Source organism: Carlito syrichta, unplaced genomic scaffold, assembly GCF_000164805.1.
Source record: "Carlito syrichta isolate Samal-C Ts95f unplaced genomic scaffold, Tarsius_syrichta-2.0.1 Scaffold79434, whole genome shotgun sequence".
NCBI lineage: Eukaryota > Metazoa > Chordata > Mammalia > Primates > Tarsiidae > Carlito > Carlito syrichta.
Genome location: NW_007023530.1, coordinates 114,642 through 137,478, shown reverse-complemented (window position 1 = coordinate 137,478; position 22,837 = coordinate 114,642). Strand labels below are relative to the sequence as shown.

The 22,837-nt window shown below is 49.4% G+C and overlaps 1 protein-coding gene across 3 annotated transcripts in view; it reads right to left on the bottom strand.

Annotated features, from left to right (window-relative positions):
* Positions 1-5,133: 5,133 nt before the first annotated feature.
* Positions 5,134-22,837, bottom strand: part of PHF24 (PHD finger protein 24) — a 28,220-nt gene continuing 10,516 nt past the window's right edge. The window contains exons 1-8 of one of the 3 annotated variants that reach the window (XM_008054647.1): positions 22,335-22,365; positions 15,876-16,257; positions 15,028-15,213; positions 11,350-11,428; positions 10,840-11,045; positions 10,331-10,491; positions 9,943-10,038; positions 5,134-9,622 (exon numbers count right to left, since the gene is read on the bottom strand). In XM_008054647.1, the coding sequence (XP_008052838.1) occupies positions 9,493-9,622; positions 9,943-10,038; positions 10,331-10,491; positions 10,840-11,045; positions 11,350-11,428; positions 15,028-15,213; positions 15,876-16,253 (1,236 nt within the window). In that variant the 5' untranslated portion in view covers positions 16,254-16,257; positions 22,335-22,365 and the 3' untranslated portion in view covers positions 5,134-9,492. Of the gene's footprint in view, positions 9,623-9,942; positions 10,039-10,330; positions 10,492-10,839; positions 11,046-11,349; positions 11,429-15,027; positions 15,214-15,875; positions 16,258-22,279; positions 22,314-22,334; positions 22,366-22,837 lie in introns of those variants that run through there. The other 2 variants (XM_008054655.2, XM_021710642.1) reach the window with 2 other exon arrangements.

Here is a 22,837-nt window from a genome sequence, read left to right as displayed (position 1 = left end):
GGGAATGGAGAGGGGTGACGCAGAGACTGGGGGGGGTGGTGGGATGAGGGCCCAGACCAGTGCTGACTCCTCGATCTGGGGGCTCTTACTTCCCCACCTCCAGACTCGTGGGGCTCGGGCTGTGGGCGGCTCTGCTTCTTCCTATTCCAGTTCTGTCTCTTTTGCCTCCTCCAGCCTTGCCTGTGCCAACACGGAGGCAGAGAGTTTAGTCACCAGCCCTTACCTGGCCTCTCCTAATGCCAAAGTGTAGGCTGGGACCTTCGGGGGTGTGGGATTGTGCCTTCAGGTGCTGGTGGTGTGGACTCCATCGCCTGCCGAGTTTGCTGTTCCCGCCCTCCATCCCTCTGTCCTGGGCATTGGGGTGTGTGTGTGTGTGTGTGTAACCAGGATACACAGTGGGGCTTAGGGTGTACGAGTACGGGTCCTGGCGTCAGACTGTCGACCTCATGTGTTTACTTGCCACACTTGTGCCCCACTTCCTTCTTTGTAATGGGGACAGGCAACAGCAGTACCTCACAGGGTTTGTGTGAGGGTTGATTAAGGCAACACATGAAATGCACTTAGTCCTGAGTGGGCATGCATTAGTTCTTAACCAAGTTAACCATCACTCTGTGTTCACAGCTACCTGGATATGCGAGTGCATCCATAAATGTGTGAGTCTGATGGGGAGTCATTTGGATTTGTGAGTGAGAGTCTCTGCATAATTACTTCTGTGTGGTGGAGTGCCCGATTCTGTTATTTGTTGTAAGCATGTGATTTTGTTTCAGTGTACATGCGTGACTAAATGACTGTGTAGGCATGACGAGGTGTGGATGAAGTATGTGGCTCTTACGGTGACACCATGTCTGCCAGCGGATGCACGCGTCTGTGATCATGTCAGTTCCAAACACCCCCACTCACCCTCCCTCCCCATGGAGACGTCATAACCCTAGGTGTCCCTCATTTCCTCACCCTGAGGGAACCGGAACCTGTGGGCAGAGGTGGGGGTGAGTGCCAGTGAGGAGGTGTTTAGACAGGAGCACATGTTCCCTCCCAGACTGTGTATGGGAGGGGGAGCCCCCTATCCAGCACATATCCCAAAGGTTCCAGAGGAAGTGCCCGTTCTCAGTTCCCCGTCTTGTCACCATGGCAGCAGTTGCCAGGGGCTCCCATGGTTGCTAAGATCTGGGTGTGGGAGGCTGCCAGGCCCTGTTGCCAGCAGAAATAGAGAATCCTGGGGGGGAAAGAAGACTACCCCCACAGCGGCCAGCTCTCTGAAGTGACAGAACTGGCCCTTGGGCCTTTCTTCTCCCCAGATTGTACCTATGATTTGTATGTGGTAGTACTCATGTGTGTGTTGAGGGCTGAAGGTGAGAACTAGAATACTGGGATACTAGAATACAGAGGGAAAGGGGGACTCCTCAGCCTGTCCATTGCCATCTTTAAAGTTGGGAGTTCCGGCGGGATGTGGTGACCCAGCCTGTAATCCCAGCACTTTGGGAGGCCTAGGTGAGAGGATTGCCTGAGCCTAGGGGTTCGAGACTAGCCTGGGCAACTTGTGAGACCTCGTCTCTACAATAAATCACAAACATGTGCATCCACTGGCAGCCTCAGCCCAGCGGATCGAGGCTGCGGTGGCTGTGAGCGTGCCACTGCACTCCAGCCTGGGCAACATGAGTGAGGCTCCAACTCAAAAAAAAAAGTTGGGTGTTCCTTAGAAATTAGTGACTACCCCATTCTGTCCTCCATCCCTCATACCTCTCCCCTGGGCAGTATCTCTGCTTGAGTTCTCCAGAGACTAGGTGCTCATTACCTGATGCTTCCCCAGGGCGCAGGAATGCTCTGATGACTCATTGCCTTGGATGCAGACGGACTCCTTCCTGTGGTCAGACTCTTAGCATCTCACCTGATACATACTTTATGCTGACACCTGAGCACAGACTTTGGTCCCGCACTGAGTCCCATCTGAGACTGAGCCTGGTTACATCGTCCTGGGCGAGACAATTCCCCAAATCCAGCCTCAGTGTAAATTGTCCTCCTAGACAATATATGGCTGAGCCCTTGACGCTTGATCTCATCCTCAGATTTAGTTCTGATCCTATATATTAACTGAACGCTAACCAGGCTCTAACCCCCTGGTACTCACCGGCGTTTCCCGGCATGTTTTGAACCTACACTGACCACTATACCATAAGGGTTCCAAGGGGTTGCTTCCTGCCTTGGGGTGAGAGAACAGCGTTAGGGATGACCGGCAGAGGGCGTGCAGCATCAGGGTCTTAGAGGCGAGCTTCCAAGAGCCTACCTGTGAACTCAAGAGAAAGTTCCCAAAGTCTGATGCCAAAACTCTGGGCTGATGTGGGTCCTTAAAGTCATGGATCTTCTCCCGCTGGCGCAGCCGGACTCGGGTGGGCACGCACCAGGAGGTGCTTAACCGTTTCCTGGCATCTCAGGTCTCGAGAACTGGGTACCTGGTAAGCCATCCCATCCCCAACTCCACATTCCTGTCACATGCTTGTACATCTTCACTGCCTTCCTGGTATCCAGTTTCTCTTGGTCCAGTTGAGCAGAAATCTGCCTCCCCATGCATTTACTATTCATCTTAGCTCTATCCGAGAGACCACATTGACGGCCTTGGCCTCATCTTCCCAAACATCACTGTCTGCGTCCCTTGCGGCTGCTCCTCTCCAGGACTCGTGCCTTTGTGGGTTCCTCCCCTGCCCTCTTTGATTCCAGCCATGAAGATCATGGACCCTGAACAGGTTCGGTTAGTGGTGCCTGGTCCTGATGAGCCTTTTCCAGGGGACAAGTGAGCCGGCCTGCCTCCCTCCTCTGACTCCGCACTTCTTCCCACGTAGCCTCAGATTTGATCAGCCTGGTTTTTGGTAGCCATCTCCTGCTGTCACCCATACCAAGTTAAGACCACATGCTCTTTTCTCTCTGAGCTGCTAAATCACTTCTTGCCCCTTTGTATGTGTTATGATTTTGAGAGGGGAGTTTTATTTATTTTAAAAAACAAAGATACTGAAACCACATGAAATTTAAAAATTGGCAATACTTTCTGAGTTTTGGAGCAATCTTTTGGCTTGTAAATCTCTGCACTTGATGTTTCCTTAAAGGTGGGACAAAGAGGGACTTAAGGTCCCCAGCTGGCTTGGCTGTGACTTCAGCACTGTGGACAGAGGCCACCAAGGCGCCCTAGCTATGCCTGGGACTGTGGGAGGATGGGATGATAGACTCAGAACCTTGACAGGGAGCAGAAATCCTGGTCCTCGCTCAGTGACTTACGATGTATAAAGCTCTCTCCTCACCCCAAATCCTGTCTTTACTCAACGACCAGCCCGGGGGAGTGGGGTGACAGGACAGGGACTGTTTTCCAGATTTTTACAGATGAGTTTCAGCAAAGCCAAACTCCAAGCAAGCCTGGAAAGGATGGGGTGGGAGAGAGAACACTACTCTATGTTTAACAAACTTGGCAGCCATTGTCTTTCTTTGGGGAATGACTTTCCCTAGGGATAAAGAGGGAGGGCATTTGAGTCAGAGCAGGACAGGGAGGGTGGAGGTTTGCTTGGACCTGAGACTCCAGTCAGCCGCCTCGGAGCAAGTGGCAGTTGGTGGGAGGAACAGTCCTCGAAGGGTTTAAAGTTTCAGCCAGAGGCTGGGCGTGGTGACTCATGCCTATAATCCCAGCACGTTGGGAGGCTGAGGTGATAGGATCGCCTGAGCCCAGGGGTTTGAGGACCAGGCTGGGCAACTTGGTAAGTCCTCATCTCTACAATAAATCAAGAAAAATTAGCTGGGCGTGGTGGCGCATGCCTGTAGTTCCAGCTACTGGGAAGGCTGAAGTGGAAGGATCACCTGAGCCCAACAATTTGAGACTCCAACTCAAAATAAATAAATAAACAAATGCATAAATAAAAAAAATAAAGTTCCAGTCAGGACTGCTGGACTTAGAGTGGGGGAACCTTGTTCATTAGCACCCACGGAGACTTACCTTTATACCTCTTTTTCTGTCCCAGTTTAGCTTCACTGAGTCCAGAGAAAAGAAGAGGCTGGCAGGATGTCATTAAGCTGCTCTGAGTTTGATGGCCTCCGTGGGGAAACTCCAGGGAGGAGTGGAATGGGAAGCTGGCAAGGGGGATGAGCACATAGGGAAGGCATAAGGGACCAGAGGGCAAGGGATCCTCCTTGGTTACCCAAGTGCTCTCAGAGTCCCCCTCACAAATCTGTTTGACTGGGAGACAGATCATAGGTGGTAAGAAATCTCTGTCATGGCTACAGACCCGGCTACCTGTCTGTGTCCATTTGCAGGCCGGACCACACAGCAGTGGTTCCCATGAGATGTATTTTGGCAGGCAGTACAAGAAAGTGGCTAAGCACCTGGGCGCTGAAGGTGAACTTCCTGGTTCCCCCACCTCCTAGCTGTGTGATTGTGTAAACTCCAGAAACCTGGGCTCTGTTCCTCACTTTTCTCATCTGTAATACAAATGTCATAGGGTTGGTTTGAAGATGAACTATCCTATGCAAGCAGTGCCCAGTGCACTGCAAGTGCTCAAAGGTGTTAGTAATTACTTGTATGTGGAATCCCCACAGTTTTGGAGACAGAGTACCTACCTCTGACCACAGCCTAGAGAAACTTTCCCACCTACAGGTACCAGGATCCCAAAGTCTTCCAAACACTTCTCTAGACCTTAGTTTTCCCAGAATAGGGTACCACATTAGAATAATTTGTACAAACAGAAACTCTCAGACCTGGGAGGGCCCAGACCAGAAGCCAGTCAACAAGCTTCCCTACTTTGTAGCTCAGCAGAAACTGGGAAAGTGTCTTAAACTGGCCCTTGGTGGGGGTGGGGTAAACATAGCAGACAGGCTCAGAGACCTTAGTACCTCTTCCTCAGTTTCTCCAATAGCTCTGGCTCCTCCCTTCAGCGCCCCCCATTCCACTCTGTACCGCGGTGGATACAGACATATCTGCATCTTGGTATCTGGGTGGTGCCCCTACCCCCACCCCTCATTTAAGTCTTGGGAAGGTCAGGGCCAGGAAAGCTCTAAAAGGAGAACCATGGCTGCCTGTCTTATATCCAGACCCAGGAATTGGTCAATGATGGGAAACCACAGACATGGCAGGTTCCCCAAACAAGAAAGAGAAAGCCACAATAGCATCACAATCTCTTTATTATGATTTCCACAGCCGTCCAGCCCCTGGGAGCATCAGCTCCTAGGAGTGCCCGTGAAGGCTGGGCCGTAGGGAGGAGCATGCAGCTGTAGGTGGGAAGAAGACAGGGCTTGAGGATGTTCCCCTCAGCTTACTGTCAAGTTACCTTCCGCAGAAAAGCACATGGGAAGGGCATGAGGGACCAGAGGGCATTGGATCCTCCTTGGCTACCCAAGTGCTCTCAGAGTTCCCCTCACAAGCCTGTGTTTGGCTGGAAGACAGATCATAGGCCAGCCCTTAATGGCTGGAAGCTAAGCTTGAAGGCCTTTGCTTCACTGTGGATTCGGATAGGCCGTGCTAGTATACCCTGACGTTCTCGTCTGGGGTTGTGCCTACCCAGTGCTGTACGGACTGGAATGTGGTTGGGCTTCTCAGTCGCTGGCCCAGTCCTGACCCCGTCTCCATGCTCTGGGTCATTGGGGCATGTGGCCCAGAGGGAAGAAGCTTTTCCTTAGTGCTAGTTGGGTGTGGTGGAAATTCTGTAATCAGTTCATTTTCTGTTCAAGGTTGCCAAAAATAGTGGCAGCAGGAAAACAACAGCAGGGAAAATGCCCAGGCCCACCACACACCAGGGCTGAGCTGTCAGGAAGAGGCATGATGTACTAATATCCCCCACACCAGGAGAGCTCCCTTGTCTGGGCTACAGCCAGGGGCCCAGAGAGGTATCCTGGGCAAACTCCAACTAAGTGACCTGGAGAAAGCAGCAATTTTATTTCACTAGAAATAGGGGTGAGAGTAGAAAGGGACGATGATCAGAGGTGCTGCCAGGATGTCCTGAATTCTGGTGTCAAGGTTGTTCTGCCTTTTAGTGCCAAGAATATATCTGTCTTCACTCTGGTTTAAAGGGAACATGCTTGCAGGATCACTGGAACCTGCTACCCGTCCTGCTTTGAGGTTACGCTTGGCTCTGGGGTGGTCATGGCTGGCCTGGGACCCCGCCAGCAGCCCCTGCTGTGCTTCCCCTTGGCTTTAGGGTTTCCTGGCACCTTCTTACTGAAGCTATGATACTGCAGTGGTTGATGTTGTGCTTCGGGCTGTGAAGCCTGGGTACAACCCTGAGGCTCACTCCCCAGTGAGGTGCCCTCTTCCCTGGTGATTTAATTCTGTGCTTCCCATATTGGTGATAGGAATAGGGGAACCTCGAGACTCAGCCACTTAAACAAGGCCAGGGTGACATCCCACGGGGAGCACCAGGGCCAGAAAGGCCGGTGTCTGCCCTGCCAGCCCATCACTTGGGCTGAGGGCAGAACGAGGCAATGTACTCATGGTTTCTGCTGCTGTCCTCAAAGGAAGAAGAGCACTTGCGAGTTGAATCAGTACCTGCGAGTGAGGGGACTGCTCCATCCCTGGGATATCATAGGGGCCACCGCTCAAATGTTCTGTTGGGGAGGGCTGGCCTCAGGAGAGGAAGCCAAGGAGCAGAACTAGAGAGGTTAGAGAGACCATCTGACCATGGCCACTGCCTCAGCTGCCCCTCTGTCCCTGCAGCTCTCCTGGGTCACCCAGCTGCCCCTGTATTTAATTCTGAACATGGGGACGAGGAATGCTGGGGGGAAAACTATCTTAGGATAAGTGGTGTTCAGAGGAGCCTAACTTTAACTCAAGCCCGCCTTGGTGGGAAGCACGGATCTCGATTTTGTGCAGCTGAGAAAAGACGGAAACATTTTCTCATATCCTTATTAGAGCCAGACGCTCATTTTCTATGTGTACCTGGCAGGACTTTATAGAGTCACAGTGATGAAAGGGCTTGAAAAGGAAAGGGCACAGGCCTCACTAGGTTTACAAAAGCTTTAACAACTCTATAGTACTGGTACCGCAGAGGGGGGCTAAGGGTTAGGACACTGCAAAGGGAGATTCTGGACAGCTCGGGGTGGGGCTTCTGCAACTCTGGACAGGGGGAGCATGGAACCGCCCCTTTGGTAAAAAGCTAGATACTAGGGAGAAGAGGCCGGCTGCTCCTCTGTGCTTTTCTGCTTCCGAGAACTCCTGTGGACTGGGAACTCCATTCTTTGCCGGGGCAATGTCCCCTGGGTCCCCCGCAGCAGGCCCCGCCAAGGAAGCTTGCTCTCCTGGAAGAGGGGGAAGGGGGCTCCCAGATGGGCCTGCTCCTGCTGAGGAAGAACTCCGAGGCTGCTGCGCCAGGCCCTGGGATGTACAGGCCTGATCTGGCCCCCAGACTCCCTCACTCACCCACAGAGAGCTAGAAGCAGCAGCTCCAAAGAGGTAGGCATCACTTTGATCTGTGAAGGATCAGGGAACAAGATGGACTTCAGTTCCTGTGACTGATGAGGCAGGAGGAAAAAAGCTGTTCAGCTCTCAAAGCCCAGAGCTGGTCTCTACTCAAAACGCCCTGTCCATGAGATCAGGCAGCCCAAGGCCACCAGCACAGAGGGTGATTCGCCTGGAGGATAAGCAAGAGCCCCTGTGCTTAATGTGCTTTAATCTTAGTGCAAAACCCCAGCCCTGCTGCTTCACATACAGTTTTTGGGCCCAAGAGTCATGTGCTATTCCCCCCCCCCCCTTTGCTTTGACTAGACGGAATAACGACCCCTCCCATGGATCAATCCTGGGAGTGTGGCTAGAGTATTTACAAAAGCTGTGGAGTTTGAAATGTGCAGGGCCATACCTATGAACCCAGATTTGTATCCTGTCGTCTTCACTTCAACCCTGAAAAGTCCAACTCCAGCAACTTACCACCCTGCTGCCAGCTCAGGAAGTTGCTACAGGAGGCGACCATACGGGGCTCTCACGGAGCCCCTGGCCGCACCTCCCCACTTCCTCTCCGCATCTCAACACGGAGTGGCCCACTCCTCCTTCTGTAAGCACCCAATTTAGCACTAGCGCCTCAAGCAGTGAAGATATGCAAGCTTCCGCTTGACTGAGCTCAACTCCCCTTGAATAACTCTTGGTAGTCAGATCTGGCTACACCCAAGTCATTAGGCTGGAAACAAAAACTTAGAAGTTAGGCCTCAGGGCCAGGACTGACCCACAACGCACACTGACTCCAGACTTGGTGAGAACTTGCGAAGGAAGGCTGGGGCTTGGAGGCCAGATTTGGTGCCCTGTGGCAGACTCTGCTTGCCCCAGAAGGCCTCCCTTACGGGACCCAGGCCCCAGCCTGGAGGGGAAGGACATGTAGGGAGCAGGGGGGAATAGCAGCAATTCAGGCCACTCCCAGTGACAGGAAGAGGAGGAAAATTCTCCTTCTGCGAAGCTTTCCCAGGACCTTCTCTGCTTGAGAGCGGAGATGCCAGTCTTCCTCTTCAGTCCTGGCCTCCTATCATCATCAGGATGGCTGACAGGAGTGCCTGCTCAGGGCTTCTGCAGAGCTGCTCTTTCTAGGGCTGTCGTTCTCCAAACCATAACACACTTTTCCAGGTCTACGGTTGAGGTGAGCTGGAACGATGGGAAAGCATGAGCCCTGTCCTCATGGGTCTGCGGTGGCTGACTTGGTGGAGCATCTCACACAGAGGGCTGTGTAACTCCTGCCAGCATATTTGTTCCATTCAGGCCCCTCGGGCTCTGGGCCTTGAGCTACCATCTGAAAAATGGGTCAACAAGGCTCTCCTTGGTTTGTGACTGTTCTGCTACAGACTTTTGGACTCAGATAACCTGGCTGAGGGGATCCTAGAGTTCTGGGTCTCCAGGAGGGGCTGCCCACCCCTCTTCCAATCAGGATTCCACAGGCTGGTTGCCTTCTCTGTCACCAGAAATGTAAATAAATAACAGGCTGAACTGCAGTGGTGGTCTTCAACTTTTCCCACTTCTGTATAGCTGGGGTACCTAGTACATGCCTACTAGCAACATGGCTTACCGCAGAGGGATGTCCAGGGGGGACAGAGGGAGCCTGTCAGCATCTCTAGGAGGGCATGTGAGCCATCCCCTTACTAAAATCACTTGGCCAGAGACGTATCTACTAGAAATCAGAGCTGGCCAACAGAAGGGGTGAGCAGAGACCCCTGCTCTATACCAGGGGCTTCACAAAGGAACTCTTGCCCTTTTACGACCAAAAAGAACCAGGCTTCTGAAGGCATGGACGTGTGCGTGTGCACGCACATATGCATGTGGTGGCAGGTCCAGTCCGTGACACAAGGGCAGGGGGTGCTCCAGAGCAGATGCGCCACCGCTCCCAGGGCTTCTCCCTGTGGCAGTGCACCCACTGCCTCTGTTGTGAGGGGAACGGTGATTTCAGGGCCATAAAGCTCAGTGACAAATTAAGATGCTGGCAGTGCCCCATCCCCATGAGTCTCAGTGCCAGAGGTTGGTGAAGAAAAGGGAGAAAGGAGAGGAGGAAGAGGATGTCACTGGCCCCGGACCGAGCTTCTCTGCTCCATGCTATCCTGGGGTTTCAGGTGAATGGCTGCACTGTTGGGGCGAGCAGCCAAGATGTAGAGGACATTCTCTTGCAGAAAAGTGGGCCAGTCCACAAATCTGGAGTGGAAGCAAAGAACAAGGTTGTGAGGGTGAGGCTGGCTGCAGAGCCTGATAGCTCATGAGCCCTGAGCCCCGTGGCAGCATGGCGTGGCCTAGGCAAAACTCAGGGACGCCTTGGCTCGAGCCTGAGATGCTCGCAGCTGGCTGTGCTACCAAGCCAACAGACCAGCTGGCTGGCCCTAGGGATCTGGGATCAAATGTGTACCGGAGCCTGGTTTCTGGTGTGGGCACTTGCCATTTTTAGAGTGGCAGTGAGTAACACCCTCTCTTACTTGTGTGTATGTGTTTCAGGATGCAGCGGGTACAGACGGCCTCACCTGGACTCCTGCTCTGTGGGCACCGGAGTCTTATCCTGACTCTGGCTGCTGCTGCTGGCCGGGCTGCTGTCTGCTATGGGACCCACATGGCTGATGCTGCTGGGCACAAGGACACATGGTTAGAAGCAGGTCAGTGAAAGATCGGGCCCCTCCCAGATCTGGTGAACCTATGGCTCTGGACATGCATGTCCAGGCTTTTCTGACACGCAGCCACACAGAGTTTAGAGTAGTGGTTGCCCTGGGCCCTAGCCCGCAGGCAGATGACAGGAGGATTCTCTCTCAGCTATTGGCAGGGGGAGCAGGGAGGTACCTTTCATGCCAAGGTTCACTGGCAAGGAACAAGGAGGAGAGGAGGCCATGTGAGGGCAGGGACAGGTAAGGAGCAGACCTGACGCTGCAGGAAGGAGCCTCCGTGGGGCGTTTGCAAAACCAAGAGTGCTGAGCCCTGTGGCACTCTGCTTCACTGATGGTGCTCCCACTGCCCTGGGCCAGGAAGGTGGCTCTGGCTCGTTCCCGCTCCTTAACTGTCAGAAGCCTCAACAGAGAGTTCTGGGGAGGAAGACACAAGTTAGATCTTAGAGGTGAGAATATCTTGCAAACCATCGAGCCACAGAGAATCCCACCTCCATTTCAACCTTTGCAAACCTCCCTTAGAAGTTGCCCAGAGCTTTCTGGCAGCACCAACATTTCCAGTGGGGTCCAGTGCAAATCAGTCTTCCTTGGGCAGTTTTCCCACCTGGGCACTGGGTCACCTGCCAGCGGATGGACCCTGAGCCCGTTCCTGATACCGGTTCCTGCTCAGACAGCACCCACTGCTCCCCCAACCTGCCCTGCATGCCTCCCAGGCCTCTTTCGTCACCCAATATCTCTTGGACGTTCACCCCAGCTGGCCCTCACCTGGGGACGCAACTGCTGCAGAAGTAGGAGGGACTCGTGGGACAAGAAGTCAGGCCACTCTACGTGGCCTCGGTGTTCAGGGTCCAGGGCTGCAAACTGGCGGGCTGCCTGCTCTTCTTGCTCCTCACTCAGGGCCCTGCAACTGTCCCCCCGCTTCGCTGCTTGGTGGCGGTAGCGCAGGAAGTCCTCCAGCGTCAGGGAGCAATCTGTGGGAGGCACCCCATGCTGGCCAGGCCCACCCTTCCTCAGCCTTGGAGCACCTCCACTCACCTCCAGGGCACCCTTAGTGCCCCTAGGCCGACAGCTCTTGCGGAATCTTTGTCTCCTATGGCTGGGGCAACTCAGGCTATGGCAGGAGGTAGGAGGCTCTTTGGCCAACAACTCAAGAACAAGGACCCATCCACCCCTACCCCCTAAATCCAGACTACTTCTTTCAGGGTACATCCTAGAAAGTATGAAGGAGAAATCTGCCCAGCCCCTCTCCATCCTGGCAGCACCATCCAACCTTACCAGGGATGACTTTACACTGCTGAAAGGTCTCTGTGAGGCTGTACATTTCCTCCTCAGTAAGCAGCAGGTTGATATTGTCCTGAAGATAAGGAAGAGTTGAATCAGCGGCTACTCAGGTCAGCAAGAAAGGCCAAGGATCAGGAGGGATGGAAATCGTATTCCACACTAGAAAGCCAAGAACATCTAATCCCAGCCTCCCATTCACAACTAAGGAGACTGTGGCCCCAGCAAGGGGAAAGGACTTGCTCAGAGTTGCCTAAACTCTGGAGTGGAATCTTCCACAGAACCCAGATATCCTGACTCCATCCTTGAGTCCCTTTTACTAAAATAGTGGTTTTCCAATGATTCCCTGAGCTAACCTTGGGATTGCTTTAGCCTCAGAAAGCTGCTGAGAACCGGGGGGGGGGGGGGGCTAGTGAGTGGGCTCAGGTGATCCTTCCACCTACCTCAGCCTTTCAATAGCTGGAACCACAGGTGAATGCTGCCAAGCCTGGCTAATTTTTGATTTATTGTAGAGACGAGTTCTCGCCATGTTGCTTAGGCTGGTCTTGAACCCCTAAGCTCAGGCAATCCTCTTGCCTCAGCCTCCCAAAGTGCTGGGATTACAGCTGCTGGTGGCAGCTCTATCTTTATAACTACTTTATGTACTTGGCTTCTGTGTTAGGCTGTGCTCAAAGAGCATTTTAGTTTAAAAAAAAAATTTAATCCTAGCTCTGCTTCTAGTGGGTTGTATCACTAAAAATAACTCCAGAGTGGTTTTAAAAGACACTATCATGAGAAGGTTCCTAAAGCCACAGAAGTTTTAATTCCAAAGCAGCACTGATACCTAATTTTGTTAGCATTACTATACAGTCTTTACACTATCAAAGATTCTTTCGGTAAAAGGTTACTTTTCCCCCCAAAATATCATCAAGGAACAAGAGTGTTCATTTGTGGATCTTATAAAGAAATCAAACCATTCATTTTTTCCACAACACCTTAAACATTGATATATAATAGTTGTATTTTTTTCCAAACCATTCTTTCAGATGAAACCAGGCGTGTTCAGGGTGGTATGGCCATAGACTCAAACTATTTTTTCAATAAACACTTACTGAATGCCTAGTATATACCAGGTGTATAACACTGTGAGATGCTCAGTGTGGCTGTCTAGAGTGTGCGTGTGTGAGAGAGGAGGGCAAGGAGCCTGCTGCAAAGTATCTCCAACGCCCTTTATTGAGTCCCTCGAATTAGGTCTTTATTCTAAGGGCAAAAGTGAGCCCCTGAAGCGTTCTTTTGCTTTTTTTTTTGAGTTGGGGGTCTCATTCTGTCACCCAGGCTGGAGTGCAGTGGCACACTCATGGCCGCCCCAGCATCAACGTGCTAGGCTCCCGCGATCCTTCCGCCTCAGCTTTCCAAGTAGGCGGAAGTACAGGCACACGCTACCACGCCCGAATAGTTTTTTGATTTAGAGACAAGGTTCTGCCATGCTGCCCAGGCTGGTCTCGAACCCGCAAGCTCAGGGAATCCTCTTGCCTTGGCCTCCCAGAGTGCTGGGATTACAGGCTTGAGCCACCGCACCCGGCATTGAAGGATTTTTAAGGAGGGAGTCCCATGGTCAGATCTCTAACAGCTGTGTGGAAAATGGATCGGAAGGGCAGAGTTTGGAGGCACGGAGAGCACTTAGGTGGCTGCTGCAATAATACAGGTGAGAAAAGATGAGTGGCTAAGCAGAGGAGACCTGAGAACTATCAGAGGCACACTCAACAGGACCCGTTGACTTACGGATGTCAGGCATGAGGGAGAGAGATGAGCTGGGATTGGGAACTGGGGGGATGGGGCGGGGGAGATTACATTCACTGCGATAAGAAACAGAAGAACACATTTTGGGACAAAGATGAGTTCATTTTGAGGCATGTTGAGTATGAAGTACCTGTGAGACACCAAGGTAGATAAGTTCAAGAGACAGGAAATTTAAGTCTGAACACACAGATATGGGAGTATTATATTAGTGTTCAGATCATGGCTGCAGATGAAGTTACCCAAAGAGAGAGTGTACAGTGAGAAAAGAAGAGCGTTAGCAACAGAACCCTGAGAAACACCAGCAGTTAGTTCATCAAGAAACGAAAGGATGGCACTGAGACAGAATGATCAGAGAAGGCTGGAGAAGAGTCAGTAGAGAGGAGGGTGCTGGACACCAAGCAAATGAGAGCTGCACAAGGAAGTGGGTAATGTTAACAGTGGTTATGTGAGGGAGGTGAGATTTTTATCGATTTTCTATTTTCTCTAGTTTCCATATCTTATGTAATAATTCTCATAAAAATATGCAAATCTTTAAAAAAGTGTGAGGTGGGGGAAAAACAAGGTGCTAAATACTTCAGAGAGGTCGAGTCAGAAAATGCCTGAGAAATGGCCACTGGACTTGATAATTAGGAAGTCACTGGTGACCTTAGGAAGACACACTTAAGCAAAATGATGGATGCAGAAGTCAAATTTTAGGTGACTGAGGACCATGAGGAGACGATGAAGCTCTTTTAAGAAGCCTGACAGTGAAGGGAAGGAGAGCTAAGGGAGGAACTTGGAAGAAGCCTTTGTAAGCACTCAGTGGAGTGTGATGGTAATGACGGTAGGGCTGTGACAGGGAGCTGGGAAGGGAGCAGTGTGTTCCTGGGGGTTAGGGAGGAGACACTTTCCACCCAGTGCCAGAGCAGCAGCACACCCCAGAACAGAGTGGCTAAGAGTGAGAAGGCTGGCATCTGGAGGGTGCTGACAGGGACCAGAGAAAGTCATTTGTAGAGCAGGATCTGCTGTGGCTTACTCAGGGGAGAGGTGTTTAAGTGGCTGAAGATACTGTTCTGTTCTTCATTTCACAGACACCAAGCCATAGAGAGAGAGAGTAATTTGTTAGAAAGTGGCACATCTCCGCTTTCTTGTAGGCAGCAGGAAGAAGAGGGGGATCAGCAGGTGCTCCTTCCTCTGAAATCAGTGAATCTGAAGACATCAGCAGGACAACACATCAATAAGGCAAAACTTGAACTCTGTTCAGGTGTGGTGAGAAATGGATATGAGCCTGGCTTTCACTGGAAACCTCAGACTCTGTCCTTCATTAAAAGCTGGACGGCATTCATATATAAATTGCAAAGTTCTGAATCAATAGAGCTTTGTTAGTTAATTCACACAATGACTCCTTTAGAGATGAAGAGAAAATGCTTCTAAGAGTGAGGTGGCAGGCTGAGTGAGGATCTCAGGACTAAGAAGTTTTCTTGTGATAGAATCTATCCCTACTGGAAGAAAGCTGGTTAGGCTCTCACATTGGTTTTTTAAATAAATACAATGAATGACATCTATGGACTATTAGAGAAAGCACTGCTCCAAGCAGAATTACTTTTAAGTAATTGGGTCTCATTCCACCCCGTCAATCCTTTCACTCCATTGCTCTCAGGGTGATTTTGCTCCCTCCACATCTGGTAGTGAGGTGTGTGCTACTGGCATGAAGTAAAGGCGAGGGATGCTGCTCAACATCCTACAATGCATTCAGCCTCCAACACGTCAATAGTTCCAGGTCAAAAAACCCACCCTAGCTATAAGACCCTTGTATGCATTACTAGGAAACTCCTTAGGCCACTGCTTAGTAACAAGTGACCCATGACTAGGCCTTCAGGGAAAACCAAGTCTGCTATCCCTGCAGTTCAGGCTCACACAGTAGTGGCAGCTCCAGCCTGTTTCCGTGTGGGCCATCTCCATCACCTCCGCTGCACTGTCTTCCTGGACGTAGCCCATGCGGCGCAGGCAGCCATCATGGAAAACCCTGGTGCAAACCCTGCATGGGAAAAGGCTCTCAGCTGTCCAGACCTCACAGACATCACACATCTCATCGTTGACAACCTGTGGAGAGATGGCAGGAGTGAACAGGGATGTCTAAACATAGGCAACAAGATCCTGTGGTCACTAAGCATAGAGCTACCTGCATGGGGCTGACTCTCCCTGGACCACCCTAGAGGAACAGCTCCAAATGAAGCCACTGTTAAGGTGACAAGCCTTCTTTCTGGAGGACAAGAACCAGGGGGCTCTTCCAACTGCCCAGGCCTTAATGACCATGTTGTGAGCAGGGATGCTGCTGGTATTTTTTGGAAAGAACAGTCTGCTGTGACACATTGTCCCAGGCACTGCAGGACATTGAGCATCCCTGGCTTTCTTGGCACCGAACACCAGTAGTAACCCCCCAGACATTGTGACCTTCCCAAATTTTAGAATGTATCCTACAAGAGGTAGTAATATCTGTGGTTGAGAACCCACAGGTGGTAGGCTTGGCAGAAGATCTGCCATGGTGCCATTCCTTATCGCCCATCGCCCCAAGTCTTTCATTAAGATGAACTCAAGATGTAACAAACATTTTATTTTTGTGAAAGAAATTCAATCATTGTTTTGGTCTTGGCTCCATCTTTCTGGTCTTGAATCTCACCTTAACTCTATCCCAAGCTCTCTGTTCTGCTCCCTAGCCTCCAATGGGCCAAGACTTGAAGATCCTGCCCTAAATGGACACTCACAGGCTCTCTGGGCTCCAAGCGGATTTCTGGAGGCTTGTCATCATCCAGCTTCCGGGTGGGGCGGATGAAGGCAGGGGGTGTGAAACGACTGGTCCCGTCAAACTCCTCAGGCTCTACTCCACGCCCATCTCGGAGCCGCTCCCAGGCTGCACGTTTGACACTGCTCTCTTCCTGGACCACTGGGGCGCCTGACTCTGCATCTTTCTCCTCCTGCACCTCCTGGACCGAGCCCTCCACAGTGCCACGGCGGGACCCCGGTAGCTCACCCGTGCGTCGGATGGAAGGCCTGTCCCGCAGCCCCTCCTTGAAGGCAGACACAGCCAGGCTCACCTTCTGTACCTGCTCCACTGTCTGCCGCTTGGACATCAACACCCCCATGGCTCTGTGGTCAAAAAGCAGAGGGGCACAGATTCAGCCAGTGACTGAGCATGTTGGGTCAGTCAGTTTCAACCTAAGAGCTGAGTGCTATTAAATGGTTTCTCCCTTTTCCAGAACTCAGTAACATGGTGGGGTGGGGGTAGAGAAAGCACGTGCTAAGGGGTCCAAAGCCTTTGGTTCTACTTCTGACTGGCCCTGTGACTTCTGTTTTCTCATCTCTGGAATGAGGGCTATCTGCCCAGCCCACTTCACAGGACTGTCATGAGAATAACATAAGAAAATGGGCTTAACAGTGTTTAGTAAACTGGAAAGCACTTTTCAAGTTGCGAGATGGTCTTTCTTCTTGTCCTAAAGCAAATTTGGTCAGGGGTCCCAGTGGTCCAGGAAGAGAGAGGTCCCATGCCTCTGCTACTATGAAATAGTTGAGGAGCTCAGAGCCCAAGTGTCCCCTCTACTCTACAAAAGGACTTAAAGCTTATAGCAAGCTGGCATCAACACATTCCAGGCCTTCTGATTGAAGGAAAGTTCCTCCAATAAGTGCTGTGCACAATCCAACCAAGGATAATCCCTATCACATGCTTACTTTTTAAGTCAGAGTGAATGAACCCGTTTTTAGAGGATTCCTGAATTAGGTAGTAAGGAAACTCTGCCACCCCTACCCATGTGGTCAAGTCCACAGGAACAACGAACACTCCTTTGGCCCCTCTAATTAGCAGCTTTTCCTCTATGTGGGTCTGTTTATCCATCACAGGCAACTGGTCTATTACACGCTCTGAGGCACTTCTCACACTTCTAAGTCTTTGTTAATGCCACTCTCATATTTTCTGCTGTGATTTTTCTGAACTGTTCAAGAAGGGTCCATATTCTTTACAGGGTAAAAAGTAACATTAGGGCTGGGCACGGTGGCTCATGTCTATAATCCCAGCACTTTGGGAGGCTGAAGTGAGAGGACTGCCTGAGCCCGCGGGTTTGATACCAGCCTGGGCAACTTCGCAAGACCTTATCTCTACAACAAATAAATAAGCAAATAAATAAATAAAAATTAGCTGGGCAAGGTGGTGCATGCAGGCAGTTCCAGCTACTTGGAAAGCTGAGGAGGAGGGATCGCCTGAGCCCAGCAGGTCAAGGCTGCGAAGGCCGTGAGCAGCATGCCACTGCCTTCCAGCCTGGGTGACAGAGTGAGACTCCAACTCAAAAAAAAACAAAAAAGTAACATTAGCCCTGCCCTTCTCTGCAGTACCAGAGTACAGCATTGACTAGACAGTGAGGGCATGACATGGCACATCACAAAGCTGGTCTGCTCCTTCCTAGTTTGAGAAGACCTAGTGGAGTCAGCAGGGGAGTGCTTTTTCTAAGTTAAGTGGAGCAGAGAGTCCATTTTAAACTTGTTCTCAATCCCTCTAGTCAAGGCTTATTGAACAGTATTAGGTGCAAGGCGTTAACTACTCACAGTAGGAAATAAAAGGAGAACAGAATCTCATCAATCAAGCTACCTAATATCAGAATTACAGAGTGCTGAGAGAGCCTAAGGGACGGTAAGACCGCACTACTGGGGGCCAAAGTGGACCTTGAAGGATGGTAGAAGGTTGTCCTATCAGTTGGTTTGGGGGGAAAGGTGAGAGTAAGTAGAAGTGGGGACAATTCAAAGGTTACGAGAGTAGTCCAGGCAAGAAGTAGAGGGTTTAAACCGAAATGATGATAGCAAAAAAGACACTGACTATATTTGTTACCATGGAAATAGAATTAGGAAAATTTGGAATACATTGATAACTGATTGGATGAAGGATAAAGGGAGAGTGGACAGATGTTTTTACAAAAGTATTTAAAATAGAGACAGAGTCTCCCTATGTTGCCCCCGCTAGTCTTGAACTCCTGGCCTCAAACAATCCTCTCATCTTGGCCCTCATAAGTGTTGGGATTATGGGTGTGAACCACCATGCCTGACCTGAGCAGGCAGTTTTAAATTGACTAGAAGAATGGTTGTGCCAGTTGCAGAAATTGGTAAATAGGAGGGATAATTAAATTGGATGTTGTACATATTGAATTACAGATGTCCCTGGGACATTCAGGTGTCATGTTATTCACTGCTTAAAACTTTTTAATGGCTTCCTATAGCTTTTGGGAGGAAGTCTCTAAATCAATCTCTTTACCACGGGCTAGGAGGCCCTGCACGATCTGGTCTCCCTTCTTACATGCTGAGTTCCAACCACACTGGCCTTCCTTCAGCGTTTGTCATGCTCCCTCTGTTTTTGGGGCTTTGAACAATCCTCCCCACCTGATTAGTTAGTGCTCATTCGTCTATCAGAGCCCAGCTCAAGTCTCATTTTCTTGGGGAAGTCACTGCTGACTCCAGTCCAGGTCCAAGTGCTTATAGCACTGGGCTCTTCTGCTCTGGGCACTTACCTTTGTCATTACATATTCAATAGGACGATTAGCTGATCAATGTCAGTTTCCTCTATTAGATTTTTTTAATCCTGCACAGTCCCTATTGCCACTGCCTAGAAATGTGTCTGGAACAGAATAGATGCTTAATGAGCACTTTCCTCTGAACTAATTAATTGTGGATAATTCTTTTTGCTTTTAAAAATAAAAAAACCAGCCGGGCTCCGTGGCTCAGCCTGTAATCCCGCATTGGGAGGCTGAGGTGAGTGGATTGCCTGAGCCTGTGGGTTCAAGACCCACCCGGGCAACTTAGGGAGACCTCATCTCTACAATAAATCAAAAAATTAGCTGGGTGTGGTAGCGTGCGCCTGTAGTTCCAGCTACTCAGAAGGCTGAGGCGGAAGGATCACCAGAACCCAGCAGGTCGAGGCTGCAGTGGCCAGGAGCAGGCACTGCACTCCAGTCTAGGTGACAGAGTGAGACTTCAACTCAAATAAATAAATAAATAAATAAATAAACCTTAATACGTATAATGTTTGATGATACATCTTCTTTTCAGAAACGCTGCTTGTATGCACCACAGGGGTGTGGATTCCTGCCCTGTCACTATTGTTACCAAGGAAACTCTTATTCTTTAATTTATAAACTGATAAGGAAAGAACCACTTTCCCTCTCCATCTGTGAATTTGTTTGTAAATCTAAAATGCATAACTAAGGAATATTTAGTTATAATTTATGCTATCTTAAAGGATGGTGGTGCCTGGGTGTGGTGGCTCATGTCTATAATCCCAGCACTCTAGGAGGCAGAGGTGAGAGGATTGCCTGAGCTCAGGAATTCAAGACCAGCCTGAACCACAGGGCGAGACCTCATACCTATAATAAAAACAAAAAACAAACAAAAACCTAGTTGGGCATGGTAGCTCGCACCAGTAGTTCTAGCTACTTAGAAGGCTGAGGAGGAAGGACAGCCTGAACCCAGCAGGTCTAGGCTGCAGGGGCCGTGAGCATGCCATTGCACTCCAGCCTGGGCGACAGAGTGACACTCCAACTCAAAAAAAAAAAAAAAAAAAAAGGATGGTGGCAAAGGAGATTTATTGAGCAAATTCAGGAAACCATTTAAGGTTTTTATGTCTCAGAGGACAATTAATAAATTATAATTAATAAGAAAATATTTTAATCCAAAAATCATAAAAATTGTGCCTAAAAATAATTTTCTTCCTCAGCTGGAAACAAATATTGGACAACAGGGGAATAGGAGCTGGGTGCAATGGCTCATGCCTATAATCCCAGCACTTTGGGAGGCTGAGGTGAGAGAATGCCTGAGCCCATAGGTTTGAGACCGGACTGGGCACTTGGCGAGACCTCATCTCTACAATAAATAAAAAAAATAAAAATTATCTTGGTGTGGTGGCATGTGCCTGTAATTTCAGTTACTTGGAAGGCAGAGGCAGGATTACCTGAGTCTAGCAGGTCAAGGCTGCTGTGGCCATATGTGTGCCAGTGCATTCCAGTCTGGGCAACAGTGAGACTCCAACTCAACAACAACAACAACAAAATAGGGTAATGGTTAAATTATGGTACCATGAAAGACTAAACATGAAAAACATTGGGGTAGAAGTATATTTATTGGTGTAGAAAGATACTCAAAGTATGCGAACATATTAATGAAAAAGCAAGTTACAAAAATGCTCATATTATGATCTAATTTTTTTTTTTAAAAAATTAGAAAGCAGGATTTATTGAGAGGGCAGAAAAGCTCCCACAGTGGGAGGAAACTCAAAGGAGTTGCCCCATGATCTAATTTTTAAAGAAAGAATACATATATGTATTTTTCTTTTGTTAATATGTATTTTGCAATTTTCCTACATTACTTATTAATTATAAAGTAAAACCAATGCTATGGTTGGCAACCTAGTGACTTGTTTTAGTTTTGAATCTGTTCTGTGACCCAGAACATGTTGCTTATTGCTTAGCTTTAGTTCTCTACCTGTTAATGAGTGTATCTGGAGCAAATAGTCTTAAGCATTTACAATACTCACGTTCTTTCTCATATTTTTTTTTTTTTTTGAGTTGGAGTCTCACTCTGTCGCCCAGACTGGAGTGCAGTGGCCGCTCCCGGCCACCACAGCCTCGACCTGCTGGGCTCCGGCGATCCTTCCGCCTCAGCCTTCTGAGTAGCCGGAATTACAGGCATGCGCTACCATGCCCGGCTGAATTTTTGATTTACTGTAGAGATGAGGTCTCGCTGCGCAGGGGGGTCTCGAACCCGCGGGCTCAGGCAATCCACTCACCTCAACCTCCCAAAGGTGCAGGATTACAGGCTGAGCCACCAAGCCCGGCTTTTCTCATATTCTTTTTAAAAGTTCATGTGACCTAATGAGGGTATCCAGCCAGGGTGGAAGTGGAGGTGGAGAAGAGAGTTTTTGCTGAGGCTTTGGACCCAGATGGTTCTTGGAGTGAGACGTCTGGGCTCATAGTCCCCAGACACTGCCCAGATTCCTCATGGACAACAGCTGTGCTCTCTGGTTAAGGGGGAAGGCAAGTCCCCAACTTACAGTGAGAGGCACACCAAGGGAGAAAGTGCAAAACTGATACACAATTCTTCACTGCATGTTTTCATTATGAGTAATTACATTTTCCAGAACCACAAGGTTTTCCTTAGAAACCTTAAGGCATGTTTTTCAAATTTTTCTACTGTGACCCAGAGAAATAATTTTTTTTTTGAGTCGGAGTCTCATTCTGTTACCCAGGCAGGAGTGCAGTGGCATGCTGCTCACAGCCACCACAGCCATGACCTGCTGGGCTCAAGTGATCCCTCTGCCTCAGTCTTCCAAGTAGCTGGAAATACAGGTGTGTGCAACCGCACCCAGCTAATTTTTCTTGATTTATTGTAGAGATGAGATCTCACCAAGTTGCCCAGGCTGGTCTCAAACCCCTGGGCTCAGGCAATCCTCTCACCTTGGCCTCCCAAAGTGCTGGGATTATAGGCATGAGCCACCATGTCGGGCTGAAATATTTTTTATGTGGTGAGTCTGTATATACGTGTTTATAGATCTGTAACTGAATCCAAAGTTTTGTGAAACAATCCCACTTAGAGTACATGTAATGCTCCCTGATACTTTTTGTCCTATTTCATTTAAACAACCCTGACAGTGACTCTAAAATGATTTCATGACCTACTAATGGATTTGAATCTGCAATTTCAAAAGTCCACCTCTAAAAGACAAGGGTATAAGGAAAGCTCTGCCCTTGACTGGTGTGGTGCAAGGTGAACACTTTACTAAAGCTTGTCTTAAGAGTGTGTGGTTGGAAGGTCTAGCAGAGATGGGCAGCTACTAATATACCTCTAACTAGAGAAGACCTACCCTGTACAAGAAGTAGATTTTCTTTGACCTGTGGACATATATATAAAAAAAAAATTAGTTAGGCACAGTGGCATGTGACTAATCTCAGCTACTTGGGAGGTTGGGGTGGAAGGACTGCTTGAGCCCAGGAATTCGAGTAGCTGAGCAGCATAGCAAGACTTCATCTCATTACATATATATAGTACACATATATGTAGTATACATACAATGCACGCACACATGAGGGGGATCCCCCAAAACCTGGAATTTATTTATAAAAAGCTGTGTATTTATGCTTACATGTTTAAACTTCAGTTACCGTCAAAGTACTCTCCACTTGATGCAATACACCTACCAAGATGCTTTTTCCACTGCTCAAAACAGTTTTGAACTTGTCAATTTTGATGCCTTTTAGTGCTTCTACTGTTTTTGTTTCATCTCTTCCAAATCAGCAAAACGTTTCCCTTTGAGGACTTTTTTCATCTGGGGAAACAAACAAACAAAAAAAGTCACTGGGGTGAGATTGGGGGGGGAATCCGATATCAAGGGTTCATGCCATTTTTGGTCACAAACTGCTGAACACTCAGTGCCATGTGGCAGGTGTGCACATAAATCACTCATCCTGAAATGGGCAAACACGTTGAAAGGATCTCCAAAAAAATTAACTGAAGCTAAATGCAACCTCTCACAACAACCATAGCTGGTACACTGTTGCCGATTGGTTTCTAGGACACTTAACTAGCAGGAAGCCTGAACTACACGGGGTTCAACTTCCAAAAAAATAATTGGGTTCCCCGTCGTATGCATCAGTAATCCAGTAATCTCTCTCTCTCTCTCTCTCTCTCTCTCTCTCTCTCT